Source organism: Ptychodera flava, chromosome 11, assembly GCF_041260155.1.
Source record: "Ptychodera flava strain L36383 chromosome 11, AS_Pfla_20210202, whole genome shotgun sequence".
Taxonomy (NCBI): domain Eukaryota; kingdom Metazoa; phylum Hemichordata; class Enteropneusta; family Ptychoderidae; genus Ptychodera; species Ptychodera flava.
Genome location: NC_091938.1, coordinates 39,746,570 through 39,765,019, shown reverse-complemented (window position 1 = coordinate 39,765,019; position 18,450 = coordinate 39,746,570). Strand labels below are relative to the sequence as shown.

The following is an 18,450-nucleotide window of genomic DNA, read 5'->3' as shown; positions in this document are numbered from 1 at the left end:
TTTTCACCTTTTTCAACTGTCATGAGATAACCGATGATAATCTAGCAGGATATGAAAGGTCTTTACTATTGCTTTATTTTTGTAAATTTTACAAATACATGTCTTGATATTTAACTTTTCAAAGTTGAGGGGGATCAGTCAAAATTTCTGTGTTAGAGAGGGGTTACTCAAATTCATCAGGGTTGGCAGGGGAGGTTACTCGAAATTTCAGTTTCTGATGAAATTACTCTGACCCCCACGGCTGTTAATAATGATGGCTCCCTAAACATTCCTATCGATGAGGTCAAGCTCACAGTTTTACTTGTTGTAACTCTGATAACTTGAACTTCTACAAATCAATCTAGTATATTTATTCCCAGCAATAAAAGCTTATCCAACAGTCACTTGGTCTTCTCCTTGTGTTGAAATGCATGGAATTCAACTTGTAAATATACAGTTTGTCAAAATTATGTGTCTTCCATTGTTATTGTTTATAAATAATATACATTGATGTCAAGGAGAAATTCAAAAATGCAATCATCAGCACTCTATATACATTCACATTTTGTGATGGCAATATTAAGCATTTAATTAAACTTTACTGAGCAAACTTGAAAGTGTAAGTCAGACACCGGTTAAAAATACTTGAAAATTTTATTATAGTTACAGTAAATGGGAGTGAAAGGGTTAAAAATTTGCTGTGTTTCTCCTGTGACTTATTGCATTACTCTGGCAGTGGTGCTTTCTTTGTTCCATTCATAGCCACGTACATATCGGTATCTGTAGTGTTCTCATACTTGTGAGATTCTGTTTTGGTATCAGTAGTATTTTGGTACTTATGAGATCTCCTTCTGTGGTCAGATTCAGAGTATTCTGGCAGGCCATCAGAATTACCGGCAGCTAGGTATTCATCCTGTGGTGTATATGGAGGTGGCAGGGATGAAATAGCTGCAAATGTACTTAGCTCTGAACTTGGATTCAGCTGGTCGTACAAATGGTAATTTGCTGCTCCTCTTGACTGGTCATCAGGTATCTCTGCATATATTGACTCTGTGCACCGAATGTTCCCACTCCTGCGCGGAATGGCACCAGTCTCGTACCGGACATCCAATGGCAGTTGTGGTATATCTGACGCTGTCCCTTGATAGGATATGCTGTTTGGAAGCTGCACAGTACATGGGTTGTCAAGACCAGCTCTGGAGAAAGTCACGGTGAAATCATCATCTGTTCCCGCTGGTTTTTTGCGCCTGTGTTTCATGGATAAAACAACACTTATCAGATTGTTGAAAAGTAACTCAATAAACTTTATAAGATTAATAAGGGCATGTTTTGAGAGCTTCAACAATAGATGCAACATCAAATTTGCAGCAAATGCTATAATGCTTGGGATGGGAAAGTTGACATTAAAGTCCCTATTGTTGTCCTTTGCAATGTTGGTATCCCATTCAGAAAACAGCAAAGAACTTGGTGACAGTGGTTTCAGTTGCATCCAGTAGTTTGTTGGGCGGTGTTATCTACACTCAATCTCCCTGCATGTCCAGCTGTGTTGACTATTTTCACAACGGTCCACATGCAGTGTATTCTACACAATGCATTGTATTAATGGGGCTAGATTATATTTTCAGGTGGCTTGCTGGTAAGAAAAAATGAAATCAGGATTTTTCTGAAACTTTGTACAGATGTCAAGCTGGGGTAGATATGTTAAATAGTAAAATAAAAAAATAGGGTCCCCATGCAAATTTTGGAGATATGCCGCCCTCTATCTTGTCCCGCGAAAACATTTAGCTGAAATTGGTTAAAATGTTGTATTATTCGATTAACTAGTGTTATGAATAATAAAACTGAAATAAAGTAAAACAATTTGACAGATTTTTATACAACACAAGTCCCTGTATTGTAATATATTAGTTTTGTGATCTACTTTTGAAAATATCGAAAATATAGCAACGTTTCCATGAATAGTGCTTTTATAAAAGAGCAAAGTTTGGCCAAATTTTGATATTTTCATTACAAATGTCATGATCTGAAATCTACATTTTCTTTAAACTCTCATACATTAAGCCAAACAATATACAGATTTGAATCAAACGAAAAAATGGGGGTCACCGCACAATTTTAAGATATGGGCATTTTTAATACAAAATGCTACCCTGACGCACCCTCTAGCGACAGATCCCTGTTTAGTTTGATATATTCGAAACTTTTTCTAATAGGTATTAAATAAAGTTTAGTTCAGTTAAATACTGCAAATAATCCCACATTTGTCATACTTAAAACGGGCCTGTTAAACAAAGTTTGCTATCTTGGTGTCAACTGTTTTGACAAACCAGATTTGAAAGTCGCACCTCAAAGTAATTGTATGCTATATCGCGACCAAAAAGAACACTTCGGAAAGAACGCTCGCAGAAAGAACGTTCTTACGCTGTGCGCAGATACGATGCGCAGTACAAAAAATTCGCATTACCCGCAACTACGTTAATACACTTGACACAGAAATGGAAGAAAGATGTACTTGAAGACATTGAAATCCGGAAAGAATGTCAGTTATTGTTTAATGTTTGGAACAGTTTTGTATGATGTCAGTAGACCTAGTGGTGAATATAAGTTGTGTGTACTGTATGTAACGTTCACTTTCATCTGATTTCACCCTGTAAAACTAATGATCACAAATCATCACAAGAACCATGTTAAGTTCCCCATTTACTAAGTCTTAATATGTACTGATCCGTACGTACAGTGTTGCTTGAATGTAAAAATCCTCAGACGTTAATAAGTAAGAAGTGATGAAAACATATCAATAGATTTTAATTGACAAAAATAAATCAATGAGAAATATTATGAGGCAATCAAATCCAATTAAAAAGTTTGATGTCAATACTTACTTTTTGCACAGACATACTAAGGCAGACAGGAATGCAATTATTAGAAGTACAACAGCGGCAGCAGCCACACCAATTACTAAAATATTACTGTTGTTATATGTCTGCCTACTGAACTCACTGCTTGGAGTAGTCAAAGATAAAATAGGATCACCTGAAAGAAATATATATTTCAATTAAAGTCAGGTAATGAACATGAACTAGTTTGTGACTCATTTCATGCTACAGTCATCAGACAGAGATACAGAAGTATATATTGTTTCCATTTTTGTATTATTTATTTGTTTATTCAAGCACATATTGGTACTTGATACTTGTATCATTACTAATAAGTGTACTTTCTTCTTAAAGCTCAGTTACCTGTAACTTCTAACATTATTTTTCAGTATTTTTATTCAATTTACTACATTTTCTTGGTGTATAATATACTTCCTTAAGGCTATTGGACCATCTACATTTCGTCTTGTAAAATCGGCGCATTATACAGTAAATTGTGTGGGATTTAGCTATTGCTGACATCTGAATTGAGGTCACACAGAAAACTTCAATAGTCAAGCTGTGTTGACCGGCCCAATACATGGATCGGTAATTATGCCAGCTGTTGGGAACAGACCAAGATACTGTGGTTGATAAATAGAACGACCATATTGAAAACATATGATGATGGAGTATAGCAGGCTTCAAAGAAACCATCATAATGTCAACTGAAACTTAAAGAAAACATCACCCATTTTCAATGTTGTTGTATCAACGTTACAATAACTATACTATAATTTTAGGTAAGAGTCTGACAAGGTATTTGAACTGACAATGAAATAAACCCACCTATTCGTAGACATGTTTGTCCATTGGTGCTTAAAAGAAAGCCATCATCACAAGTACATGTGAAGCTGCCTTCTGTATTCTCACATGAATGTTGACATGGATTGTTGCTGCATTCATTATCGTCTGTGTTTTTACAAAAATGACAAATATTACAGATGGGTATGTGTATGCAACAGAATGGCTGGAATTTTGGAGCGGATCACAAATATTAGTACTTGTCATGTTTTTATATTTTCAATTACAAATTTTTTCCCATAGTATATCATACAGAAATGCGGGCTGACTATTTAACAATGCATCGGAAAGAAAAATACAAGTGTTTTGTCTTTTTAGATTTTGAAAACTGATGTATTTTCTGGTGTTAACAGTAGTAGATAGACGGTCAAGAGGTCGGCCAGGGCAATATATTCAACTCAAGGTGATCTGCAATGCAAGTAAACATATCGGTAGCTAATATTCACATACCTGTACAATTGCCATCTGTGTTCATAGTGTAACCCGTGGTACAAGAACATATGTAGCTACCCTCAGTATTTGTACAGAGTTGTTGGCAGTCATGAGTTCCTTCTATGCATTCATCCTGATCTGTGAAAAAAAATACAAAATCCATTGACATTTTGGGGCGAAATACATGAAATAAGTAATCCATTCCTTGCACTATCAAGAACAACAAATGGTATTAGCTTTGTAAATGACTCAGTACATAAGACAAGAGAGGCATTGTATGTTAGGGTTAATTTTCATCAGATTTCATGGTAGGCAAAAGTACAGATTCAATTTTCTGCAGAATTCAACATGACATGCTTCAAGTTCCACATCTCTTCACAAATGGCAGGCCCACCTTCCTCAATAAAGAAAGATAATAATTGCCCACACACAACCAAATCCAACTCAATGCCAAACAACAGGCTTTCTTTTCAAGATGCTTGCTGAGAGGATGAAGACCTCACCCCTCCCCCTTTCTCAAATCCAATGTATGCAGCTAGCACTACCCACAATGAGAAAGAAATTAAATTGTAAAACATACCTAGACACCGTAAGCCATCAAAACCTGACACATAGCCTTCCCTGCATTCACAATGGAATGACCCATCAGTGTTGAGGCATTCATGATCACAACCACCATTATATGTGTCACATTCATTATCATCTGTAATCAAAATGCAGATAAAAATATCATACAGTGATGTACAGACTACAGATACCAGGCTAAACTATTTTTGAACATGCATTGACCAGAAAACCTTTCAAATCCCACCATCAACTATGCTGACAGTCCCTGTATTCTCATCAAACACACTTCAACAAAAGCATGCATATAAACATTTTAGTACCTTAAAGTGGGTCTGATGGATTTGCAATACGAGCATATTGCTTTACAACACCCAAAATGTATATGTTTAGTGAAGTACACAGATGCAGAACTTGATACACAGCACCAGAAATTTGGAGGACTTGATATACAGATATACAAACTTATATTATAGCTAATCATCGATGTAGATGACATATTTTATTAAATTTATTCAGAGTATACAAATAATAAATAAAGCATGTAAAACTGACAACCCTTGCCAAGTTGTAATTGCCTAACTGTTGTCTTAGGAATGTTGCATTGTGGTCTTTCCTAATTGTATACAAGGTACTTTTCAGATTTTTTGACTGATGCAACTTGTGAGTATTATATGGACTGTTTTTGTTGATCTTATACGTTAAAGTCTCAAGATGGCAATATTTCAAACAACTTCAATACCTCTGAAACAAACTGATGTGTGAAAGGTATTTATGTCTGTTGAGTTTCAGTCTTTCAACCCATGCCATTTTAGAATGAGAGAGATGATGCAAATAAAATAGTTTATTTTTTTTATATATACTCTTGTTTCAAGTGAAATATTACATTTCAGAAAATAGTGTCAAGTTTTTGACTTAAATTAATTTTTATCATTAATACCAAATTGAGGTTTTTTACCCCAAATATTCACCCTTCATCCTTCGAGTAAACTATTGCTACGATTCTTAACTTTAGATTCTCTGCTTTTTGAAAATATGAGGGGGTTTCCTTGTCATGTTAGATGAGAAATATTCCTTTCGAAAACAACTGTGTTGGAAACATGCAGCTCCACCTTAACATAATGGTTCAACAACCATTCTTTGGCTAAGCTGAAGTAAGTAGACATAAATTCTAGCAGAAAAGCAAGACAAACCATGACTAAAGGGTGTACACACAGACACAGTAAATGGGTATATAATAGATAAGGGTATGCACTAACAGTTAGTGAGACAGGTGGATTGATGGGTGGATAAGGCCAGCCATTGACACTGTGAATCATCGTGCATCACTTTACATTTGAGTGATAAACCAATCGATGTATAGAAAGATTGGCTGTGGTTTAGATATTGAAATTGAGTCCATAAGATAGGAAGAGAAGCCCTATGGCTCATAAACAAACCCTATTCAAGTCAGCCGAATAAAGCAATTTATTTTGACAGAAAATTAATCCTTTGCAATTTACATTCCATTTTCAAATTTAAAGCTATATCACAGTATACAGTGTTGCACTTTGCTTCAATTTCTCTACTGGCGTACACAAGAGACTTTGGTATTTTTTTCCTGTCTGCTGCAATGATAATGAAAATTTTCAATGTTAGAAAGAAGCACTCAGAGGTCAATTTTACAAACTTGTTACTGCTTACCGACACAACCAAGTCCATCACTATCCAATGAGAATCCATCTTGACAGCTACATATGAAGCTGCCAGGTGTGTTTTCACAGAGGGACTGACAACCTGATATTCCTAATGTACATTCGTCAACATCTGTAATAGCAGAGTATTAATTCCATTATTATAATGTTGTACACACATTTGCTCAACATTCTTCAGGGAAACTTTCAACCACTCTCTATCATATATAAAGGTTAAGGATTACCTTGTAAGTAACTGATAACAAATTTCAGTACCAAAATATTCTGATATGGGAGATTTAAAGAGGCAGTTCTATGCTCATGTTAACTCAATGGGAGAAGCCTACTATTCATTTCAACAAAAATGACTCTGAAACTTCATTTGCATATGTTAACTCAATGGAAAACCTCTTAAACTTAATTTGCTCAAAAAAAGGTACAAAATCAGTTAAGCAACAGACCGTCACAATGGTGAAACTTCAAGGGTCCAAATATTTGTTCCCCAGGGCACATTCTATCTCAACTAAAACTTTTAGCAATGTACAGTGAATCCTCCCAGCATTATGTCCCCATGCATATTGGGCAGATTGGTCATGTAGCCAGGCTGACCATGAATGTGCCCTGGTTTCATTGATGAGCAATAATCTTGCAATGAGTATTAGTAATATTCAAGAAGTTCATTGTAAGGCTTTAAATTGATGACATCAAACATAAGTGCCAATGAAAGTAGTGATGGTCACCAGTATGGACCTCTGTGTTTGGTCTTCAGTAGGGATGATGTCATCAGTTGGTGGCTGTACCACATTTTGAATGTAACAAATTTCTATTTTCAGCGTCAAGATGAAAGCTTCCATGACACTGCATTAGTTTGGAAGGAATTGACCAAATGGAAAGTTGACATTGTAGACAAATACTAATGGGCTGTGAGATACTGCTATTATATTAGACACAATATTTAGTCAGCAGATGTTGATCATCATAATTTACTTACCAACACAAGATGTTCCATCCGGCAACAATTCGAAACCATATATACAGGAGCATTTATATCCTCCAGGTATATTCAGACACAGTTGTTGACACTGAACGTTGTCACATGTATCTGTAAAAAGTTCAGCCAACATACAATACAGTTTGGTGATCAGTCTATTGTGAGTGCATAGCAGGGGATGGTAAAATCAGTGGTCATTACGTACAAGACTTGACAAAGTGACAGAAAATGGAGTTTAACTTTTATGGTGGTATTGTTGAATTTTTGGTTTTATTTAAGACCACAATATTACTTACTTAAAGTGTTGTTATTTGTACCGGTAGTAGTTGCCCTGGTCTTGGTGGTAACCATACATGCAGATATACATACATGTACATATGGAAGCGTGTATCACATACATATTTTACTGAGTCAATTGATATTTATAAATTATGACTGAGTATGAAAAGATAGGAAGACATATACTTACGGTAACAAGTCTTTCCATCAGACGCCAGAGTGTAACCATCTTGACAAGAACAGTGATAACTACCCAGCGTGTTTTGACACAATTGAGAACACTGCGCTTTGCCATTATTGCATTCATCATTATCTGCAAATGAAGTAAAATATGCACGTAGTACTTACCATCCGTATGTACACAGCATTATTGGTGAAATACGAGCATGATCAGTGAAAAGGTGATGTGCCTTGATTGCGTTAGAAGCTGTTGAGAACACATAGCAGCATTCTTCAATCTTTGGCAGCTCAAAAGGCTGGCATTGCTAGCTTGCTGTGAAGCTAAGATGAATTATGACACTCCTTCATGCACACATAATACAAACTATCTTACAATTATGGGTGTTGGAAAGTTATTTAGCTGGAATCAAACCAGCAGCACAGACATACGTACATCAATAGGTGACAGAAAATACATACAGGAATACATATCCCTGTATTATCCTTTCACATTACAAGAACTGTGGGAATGATGCTGGTTATATATGTTACATGATGCATATGGTTTACATATTTTGATATCACCCTATGAATAGCATACAATGCATAGCAATATCTGATATCATCTTGTGATGTGACATTGGGCATAGATTGTGATGTGACATACTATGGCTTCATATCTGATGTCACCCTTTTATATGACAATAGAGGTTCACAATTGCGCACCTGTACACTCTGTGATGCTACATTTGCCGTGAAAGCCAAGCACTGCATGTGCTCCCATTAAGCAGGCTTAGCACACTGCAAAGAAATGTGTACAATGCAGTTTTCATGTGAGTTGCTGTCTCCCTTTCTGTGCATTCAGAACTGCCAATTGGATGAAATACAGACTACCATCTGGGTCTTGAGTTGATGCTGTACCGCCAAGATCAACTATCCCCTTGTTTTCCTGAAAAATAGAGTGCAGCAACAATTTACTCAATTTTTAGGAAATTGTGGAATTACCTCGACATGAGACACTATCAACCTCTAGGGTGTATCCATCGCGACAGGAGCAGAAGAAACTTCCAATGGTATTTTCACATTCATGTTGACAGCCACCTCGGTTGTCGAAACATTCATTTACATCTGAAAAAAAATGAAGCTGAAGTTGTAACATCAGTTGTGTGTAAACCTTTCTCCAAACTGTATTGAACTACATTTAGTTGATATAGGTACATGTATACTAGAACAATAAATGGTAGACTTGGCTGGTCAAGCACTTCAACACTCCACAAACATCGCTAAGCAACAAAAAGCATAAAAAGATAGAAAACGGACATAGTGTGTGATGGACATTAGAAGCGCTTGCAAGTACTGTAAATTTGGATTTGCAGATGTATGGGATAATCAGTATGTATGCAGATGTATGGGATAATCAGTATTCAGTTAACAGTAATATTTTTTTACTACAGTTTAAACAGAGATGTTTTGATATATCTATTCAGGATTGGCACGCTGAAGTTACTAGTTGTTAGAAAATAAGAACTTACAATAAATTTAAGAATACTTTGACATGTGAGAAGTATTTAAGTTGTATCGATGATACCATCTATAGACTAGCCCTGTCTAGATTTAGATTGTCATCACATGACCTTAATATTGAAGAAGGAAGGAATAATGGGATTCCATGTGAACAGAGATTGTGTCCATTTCAATGTAGCTCTATTGAGGATGAATTTCATTTTATTTTAGTTTGCCCAAACTATCAAGATATAAGACACAGATTTATTCCAAAATTTTACTACTCCCCAGCATGTGAATGGAAATTTATTTTGCTTCTTCAAACAGATAAGTCACACACATTAGAGAATCTTGGTAGATACCTTTTTTATTCTTTCAAAAAACGAAAACAGCTTTTGATCGTTATTACTGAGTCTGTAACAGCCTAGATAAAACCTCAAGTGACTGTAAAACTTTCGAAATGTATGCATTGCACTCACAAGGCCTGTGGCCTATTAAATAAAAGTTGATTGATTGATATACTGAGCACATTGCTTGATGGTATATTAAATTCCTGGAAAGGTGTTGACTATTTTCTAAGTCACTTACCATCACAAGATTTTTGATCGGCAGCATTCAGACGATATCCTTGACCGCAGAAACAGTTGTAACTGCCAGGTGTATTTGTACAATTCTGGTGACATCCTGCAGTGTTCTGGAGACACTCATCAACCTCTGTTAGCAAGTCAACAATAAAACAATTTTAAATGAAGGCAGAATTGGTGAGGAGATAAACAATTTTTTTAAAAGATATAAGAATAGAGATTTGGTGAGGAGATAAACAATTTTCTTAAAAGATATAAGAATAGGGATTTTCATAAGTTAGTAATCATAAATTTCAGTTCTTGTTTAGTGAGTGGACACATGATTTAGATCCTTTTGTGATAAAGGATCAGTGAGCAAGATATCATGAAAAGTTTAATTTGAGACAGAGATTATCATAAAAGGACAATGACTGTAAATTTTGATAGTTTTATAATTTTTGGTTCATAAAATCAGTTTATATTTTCATTCTTCTCCTGACACATGTTGAAATATGAAGTACATGTATTAGCCTTGACAACACAATGCATTTGTGTACAATCGGCAATACCAGTATGTCATAATTGGCAAATGAATTGTAAACTAAAATCTATTTGTCAATAATAACAATTAACATTACACACAAACAGACTGTGTTGACAGATAAATGATAGACATTTCAATATGATTTTCAAATAATAACAAGAAACAATGTTTTACAGATACAACCAAAATGCAGTGAAGTACCATAAAGTTTACCACTCATGGAACTTTACACCATTATTAAGTAAGGAAATACAAAATGTTTCTAACCTTTGCATGTCTTTCTGTCTGTTTCAAGCTGATAGCCAGTCTGACATGAACATCCAAAGCTACCAACTGTATTGATACATATTTGATCGCAGTCGTCTATCCCATTTGCACACTCATCCTCATCTTTCCATTTGGTTTTGAGGAAAAACAGATAAAACATTGTAAGTTGCTGTGTCTAGGACATACTGCCTTTCCATTTCCATTTAAGGTAGATGTCCAACAAAAGTCCTTGGACATTTTAACAGACTATTTGCTAAAATTCATCAAATTTCATGTTACATTTTAATATATACTGTAATTGGTTGTACAATATGGCATCTACGTCCATCCCTGGTACATTTGAATAGTCACATTGCATATACCGGTAGTCATGCTACTCACATTATCAAACTGAAAACCACAGAATTATTGGCCAAAGTTATCCAGTATTGCTTGTATCATATTTGCAATCCCCAAAATTGCCCATCACACATTAATCAACGTGTATCGTTGTACTATCAAACTTGTGTTTTCAATGTTCACTTTGTCAAACATAAACTCTACCAAGCCATTCAGTTTTGAAGAAACATGCATATGTTTATATTTTATTCAATCTTAACTAAACAGTATTCACAATCATGACTTAAATCAAAAATTTGAACAAAGTAAAAAATGTTGTAGTCTCGTCTCCCTGCAAATTGTAACATAATGACTTACCGACACAAGTATGTTGGTCTGTATTGAGTCCATATCCATTAGAGCAATAACATTGGTAACTTCCTTCCATGTTTGTACAAAAACTTTGACATCCACCGTTACTACTGGCACATTCATTGACGTCTTGAAAGTTAAACAAAAATGTGTGATAAAATTTTATTTCAAATAATTTTATGTCAGACCACAATTGTCAAAAGAAACTGAAGGTGCCCTGAGGCTACCAGTATTTCCCTATTTTGCCTAAATCATCAACTAATCCATAGTATCCTTGTTAATTAACTTCTCTGGCAGCACATGGTGAAAAGAAACACTCTCTCTGCATGCGGAAATTGCAAAAACAGACACTTTTTGATACAGCAAATTAAAGGACATGGCAGATCAAATCAAATACATGTCATACAGTTTAGATTGTGTTTAGATACAGATTAAGAACTCAACAAGGTGTATAATTGGTTTCAGACATTTTGATTCATGATTTTCACAACAACAGACTTACTTACCAACACAGGAAAGGTCATCAGTAGCCAGTGTGTAGCCATTCTGGCATGAACAAATGTACGAACCAACAGTGTTTTCACAATGGTCATCACAACCACCATTGTTAGTGGAACACTCATCAATATCTGGAGAAAATAAATGTATACAAGCCTATTTATTCTGTCCTCCAATAATTAGATAACATTTACCATATTTTTACAATTTTGAGGTCAACTCTACATGTAATGATATAATCCATTTAATTATTGTGACTAGCATTTAATAGAATAGAAACCATAACATAATATTTTATATCAATGATTACTGCAAATCAACAGCAATGTCAATTTTAGTATGAGCATAAAAGGAAACATAATTATGAAATCAAAAATATTAAACTGCAGAGGATGTACTAAGTACTTTATCATGTTTCTGCAACCAAAGTCTTTGCAATTATCATTCTCTGTCACATGACATCACATCTATCAAAAAATACAAAGATATGTCATCAATGGAGTGAATCTGAAGTGTACAACAATGACGAAGTTATCATTCAGGACTTCATTAACGCAGAAACAGTTGCATAATCCTAGGACTGGTTGGTTTATTGTTTACCTTGGCATGTTGTGTCATCTGATCTCAGTGCATAGCCAGTACGACATGAACAAGTGTAACTGCCATCTGTGTTTGTACAGATATGTTGACATCCTCCGTTGTTCACTGCACATTCGTTATTGTCTAACAGATTTAAGAAAATATTATCAGAGCACATTTGTGAGAATCATCATCGTTTCCAATAAATTACATCATTTTCAGAATGCACATCAGCGTAATATAGAAAACATCTTAACACAGTCCCTCCACACAAAACGACTGTAACCTTCAGTGTATTGCTTCTCATCTTACTATTTTATACTGGCATTATCTATAGATGTAGCAGAGAACCAGATAGGCAAGTATGGAAACTATGATTGTGATGGCTACTGCATTCACAATACAAATCCCATTCAAGATTACAGAAAGTGTCAACTTAATGCACAGGAATTCACTATTCTTTGTTATAAGAATGAATCAACGATACCTCAACCTTGGTAACCAACAAATCATTGCTGAACTCAAGACACCATGCTCATAAAATGTGACTTGCAGTTTAATCTAAATGGACAAGGGACAATTATTTCAGTTGACATAGCTTTATGAATGTCAGGCTCTCATATTATTAGAGTTCAGAGTTCTCAATGTGTTTATTTTGTTGATATTTTGCTTACCATAACATGATCTTTCATCTGTACCAAGATGACGACCAACATGACAGGAGCAAAGGAAGCTGCCAACGTTGTTGGTGCACACATCAGTACATCCACCATTATTGGATGCACATTCATTTTTATCTAAACATGCACAGAAATATTATTTGATTATTGATGATTATTGATCCATTGTTAGAAATTACAATTTATGAATGCTCAAAAGTTTTTGGTAGCATTGGTCTTTTTCCAGTGCATCATTAGGTGTACTGAGTGACAAATGAGCAACTCTCAGAGACAAGTGATTAGACAGTCATGAGTAATTGTGAAGTTACGAACGAATTATATCATACTAGTATACTGATGGTGCAAATACTGCGACCTGATTGGTCGAGATATGAAAATAACTGTGTTATATTCATAATATAGCATGGTTGGAACAGGCATGAGCTCTCAGCTGGAGAATAGTTCTTTTTTTGTCAGTTCACATCAGAATTTCATGATGATGATGTAATAGCAATAAATTACCTAAGCAATGGGTATACTACTTGATTTTGACCAATTCACTCTATATGTGCAGAACTGGTCAAAATCTTGTGGTATTCCTTCACTGGGTATGGTTTATTGCTTAAATATATACACAAATTACTGAAATCATCTAAGTCAAGTGTGGTAAGCTGTGTATCAATTAATATTGAGTCAGATGTATTGTATTTGGAAGGACTTAGTATAATTTGCTCACATCAATAATATCAGCTTCCATGGTAAAAAATACACATCCCAAGTATAAAGGTGGAATGTATAATGTGACTACGGTAATTGACATAAAACATAATTAACCATTAGATGGTTGTTCCTACCATTACACGTCTTTCCATCAGCATCAAGATGAAATCCTTCCCTGCACGAGCAAATGAAATTACCGTTATCATTTTCACAAATTTGATCACATCCACCATTGTTTACCTCTGCGCACTGGATTTCTAAAAGAAAACATAAAAATAATATCATCAGTCACTAGATGGTCCACTGGTACAGTTTGTTATCTACACCACGAAAGAAATCAAAGGTTGTTGAAATTTCAAAAGTACATTATTTTCTGTGATGAATGAAAATGTTTTTTAGATGCAACAACCCCCTGATCTATTTTGGGTTTTGCCAAGTCTTTTACTGTTAAAAGTGCAATTCAAAAACAGTCCATTAAAACACCTCTGAAACAGCTCTGGTCCAATACACCTTTAAAAAGTTACATGTGGACACTCCCAAGTGGTTCTAAAATGTTTCAAATTTGAGACGGTTTAGCCAGCCAGACCTGAGGGATTGACTCTATCCGCAACTCGCTGTGTGGACAGACTGAGCTGCTTCAGAGCCATCTTAAACGCCCTCACGTAACAGGTACTTGTAACATATAACAAACAACAATCAACATTCAATTTCCTATCATCATGGCTGCCTATCAGAGCACTACATCTCGTGGCAATAATTGGTCTGACGATGAGATCAATCTGCTTATCTCAGTCTGGGCAGACAAAAGTATACCGAGAATGCTGAACGGAACACAGTTGCCAGTTTTCTAAAATTTTGCTCTGCACGTACACACCCCATAGATGTGTGTACATACAGTATGTCTGAGAAGCATAAAGTCAGGAAACCAAATGGCTGTAAGGACTATGCTATGTCATCTTCCACGTTTGATTTTACTGTGAAATTAACAAGCTCATTTATCAAGTAACTGTCAATCGTTCCCTTTCATTCTCAAAATTCATACCTGATGCTTAATCTGCGTCAAAAACACTAGTTATGTGTGTTTTTCGACTGCGTTCGATAGACACTGATAGAAACTGATCCACAAAGATATTTTGTGGGTATATTAAAACTTACTTTGATCAGTACCCATAGAGCAATATGCTTCAGTTTGGTTCCATTTATTAAATCAAATTTTGACCATGGTCATGACCAAGCAAAAACTGAATGAGCAAAACCCCTAAAAGAACTGAGTGGGTGTTGTGTGTAGAAGATAGAGTAAAACTTTTCAAAATACAGTAAAGGTTGTATTTCAAGAACGCAAAGTATTTTCGTGTATTAACAACTCATTTAAAGCAGAAACCCTTGTGTTAGGGAAACTTTAATTATATCAAAATTACAATGCAAATGCTCAGATAACCTAGAATCCATGGGTAGGTAATATTACTCGCACAGGACAAATTGAAGTACCTTCAGATTACTAAAATAACCTTGTGGTCATCATTTGACCACCAAAGAATTTCACCGCTTTATTTTTATGGATTTCCATGCTATTAATTTCCAAATATCTGCTTCAGAGTCTTGTACACCAGTTTGGATGAGGACGAACGATAGAGTTGTGACTCATAACAGCCAAATGAAATGATATCAACGTATTGTATGTCTGTATGTACTATGATATGTACGTGTGTGTACTACGTGTATGATAAGTCTTGTCAATGGCATCTGACCTATGCCTTACCTAGACATGTTTTACCATCTTCACTGAGTGAGTATCCAGAGCGACATGTGCAATGAAAACTTCCAGGAGTGTTGACACAGTTATGACCACAGCCACCGTTGCTAGTTAGACATTCATTATTGTCTTCACATAAAAAAAAGCAAAGTTTAAATACACATTAATTGATGCTGACATGATATAATTTCTTAATCTGGCAAAGTTAACACAATGAACGAGGCTAAAATTACTGATGAAATCTGTATGGAAATTTCAGAGGCACTGCCATTGGATGGTATACTCATACTGGTACCTACTGCAAGTTTGACTCCTTTTTTGCCTCATGTAGACTTTTGATTGAGAAAATGTCCATAAAATGTTCTCTTTAAACCTGTTTTTGATCCCAGCACAACTTTTTACCCCAAATAAGCAGCCTTGACCTTTAATGTTGAAGAAAATGTAGATTTTTGACCCCATTTGATGGAAATTGTAGATTTAGTGCTTTGTAGTTTGAATTGTCCAGTGTACTCCCATACCCAATTCAGGATGAGTGTACCCCTTGGCCAGAAACACAGTGACTTGGTATTATAGTTAGATGATTTATACGTACCATCACATGCTTTCCTGTCAGAACCAAGGGTGTAACCATTCTGACATGAACAAGTGTAGACACCAGGACCATTGGTACATGTGTGGTGACACCCACCATTGTTCACATTGCATTCGTTGTCATCTGCAACATATTCAAATGTAAAATGGAGAAATTGTGTAAGTTAATGTAACACTACTGTCCTGTTATTACTTCATGGCTGCAACCAACATTTTGATTCCACAATTCTTACCGAAATAAAAGATTCTCAAGATGGAACTGAATGAGAAAAGTGTGTTCTTCTTTGGTTTCTGGAAACAGACTTGGCAATCTAAAGCTTGTCTTATCTTGTGGAGGTCATCGACCGAAGGGGAAGTGTTAAATTCACAAATTTTCCCAATTTAGAAGGAGTTTGTTTGTTGTAGGAATAAAATATTCAGGTTCGAGAGATTTAAAACTAAGTGTGTTCTTTGGAACACATATTTTTTCTTAGCCTGATATTATCATACTGGTACTACAAAATGACATTTCTATCACCACAAGAATGGATGGCAATAAGCCATTTTAACTTTTTCTGTTCAGCCATTATAATGATGGACATATTATCAAAAATGTGTAACTTTAATCATTTTATATGCAGTGTTTCCTTTGAGTTGTCAAAATATCTTAGCAATTTAGCCAGAATGATCACAAGACCCCTTGCCAAACCATAACTTCCATTAGTAAAACCTATCATTCACTGAACCGGATATAGTCTCATGGAAAAATTGAAAACAAATTTTTGTAGTTTCACGAAAAGCTTGTTACTTCCTGACATGTGGATTGAAGGCATACAATCCACATATTTGTTACTGGTTGCACAGATTTGCGCTGGTTATAGTGATAAGCGAGTAAAAATCGTAATTGCTCTTACAGTACATTTACCAATGATTTTGACGATGAGATACAGCTGGATATTGATACACTACCTAATTAGGTTTGTCAGTTTGCTCTTGAATTTACCCTTTTAGTGGTCAACTTTTACAACTTTGCACCAACATCAGACAGACTAAAACAGCAGGTGACGCAGCTAGATGTCTGTAAACTAATTTACTATGTAGTATGTTTATATCTTTACAGCAGCTATCAGTTTCAATGGTGACACACACACACAGACTGGTTGCCAAGTTTTACAAGCAGTTCAAATTCACGGAGAGGTGGTAAAAGAACAACGTTACTGCAAATTTAGACTCAGAGGACAGTGTTCTTTGTAGTTGAATATCAATAAAGTTCATGACTTCAAAAATAATAGAGTGATGTGTAAAATGAACAAACTTTACTTTGAATGCTTGTAAAACTTGGCAACCAGTCTGTTGTGTGTCACCATTGAAACTGATAGCTGCTGTAAAGATATAAACATGCTACATAGTAAATTAGTTTACAGACATCTTGCTGTGTCACCTGCTGTTTTAGTCTGTCTGATGTTGGCGCAAAGTTGTAAAAGTTGACCACTAAAAGGGTAAATTCAAGAGCAAACTGACAAACCTAATTAGGTAGTGTATCAATATCCAGCTGTATCTCATCGTCAAAATCATTGGTAAATGTACTGTAAGTTTAAACAAAGATGTCACTATGTGTGTGGACAGTGGTACCAATACATCAGTATGGCAGTATCTTGAAAAGAATATCATCAGTTTGGCTAATAATAGGGCTGCTCTCCTTGCCAATTTTAATGCACATTGGAATTATTAAGCTGCATTAGTGCAAGGAAAAACACTATGTGACCCTAAAGTGCTTCTGATGACCCTGATATTAAAATAATTAATGTACGAATACAATACTTTTACCTTGTACATTGCTGGTAGTTTTTGAGTTAGGCTAAAGGGAACAAAGTTGCCACATTTTATCATTAACTTGGCTGTTTTCATATTTGACAAATGTCATTTCCATGTTCTAGCTGAAACGTGGAGAGTTGTCCTTCATTACAGTAACTAAACATTTGACTATTTGCTTCTCGACCAATCAGATCACTGTATTTGCACCATCAATAAATGGTACTGGTATGATATAATGGATGATACATAGCAGGATATGTACCAGGTATGTATCAAAGTGCGTATCTTGTCATCAACAAACAGGGTAAGAGCAACATTACTTCAATTACTAAATTACCTCATGTGTTTCACTTAATAGAACAAATACAACCCTATACACATTAAAGGTACACTTTCACCTGTTCCAATTTGCTACAGTTACCATGGAACGAGAAAATCTAACCAATCACAGATTTTAAGCGGGTGGCTGCTTTTTAAAAACAGCGCCCTCGCA

General features: G+C 35.4%; 1 protein-coding gene across 1 annotated transcript in view; it reads right to left on the bottom strand.

Moving 5' to 3' along the window:
• Positions 1 to 556: 556 nt before the first annotated feature.
• Positions 557 to 18,450, bottom strand: part of LOC139144250 (fibrillin-3-like) — a 30,786-nt gene continuing 12,892 nt past the window's right edge. The window contains exons 12-29 of the mRNA XM_070714918.1: positions 16,165 to 16,287; positions 15,579 to 15,701; positions 13,954 to 14,076; positions 13,115 to 13,237; positions 12,462 to 12,584; positions 11,870 to 11,992; positions 11,370 to 11,492; positions 10,674 to 10,796; positions 9,888 to 10,013; positions 8,802 to 8,924; positions 7,828 to 7,950; positions 7,359 to 7,469; positions 6,378 to 6,500; positions 4,711 to 4,833; positions 4,149 to 4,268; positions 3,684 to 3,806; positions 2,862 to 3,012; positions 557 to 1,226 (exon numbers count right to left, since the gene is read on the bottom strand). Coding sequence (XP_070571019.1) covers positions 704 to 1,226; positions 2,862 to 3,012; positions 3,684 to 3,806; positions 4,149 to 4,268; positions 4,711 to 4,833; positions 6,378 to 6,500; positions 7,359 to 7,469; positions 7,828 to 7,950; positions 8,802 to 8,924; positions 9,888 to 10,013; positions 10,674 to 10,796; positions 11,370 to 11,492; positions 11,870 to 11,992; positions 12,462 to 12,584; positions 13,115 to 13,237; positions 13,954 to 14,076; positions 15,579 to 15,701; positions 16,165 to 16,287 — 2,630 coding nt within the window. The 3' untranslated portion in view covers positions 557 to 703. The remainder of the gene's footprint in view (positions 1,227 to 2,861; positions 3,013 to 3,683; positions 3,807 to 4,148; positions 4,269 to 4,710; positions 4,834 to 6,377; positions 6,501 to 7,358; positions 7,470 to 7,827; positions 7,951 to 8,801; positions 8,925 to 9,887; positions 10,014 to 10,673; positions 10,797 to 11,369; positions 11,493 to 11,869; positions 11,993 to 12,461; positions 12,585 to 13,114; positions 13,238 to 13,953; positions 14,077 to 15,578; positions 15,702 to 16,164; positions 16,288 to 18,450) is intronic.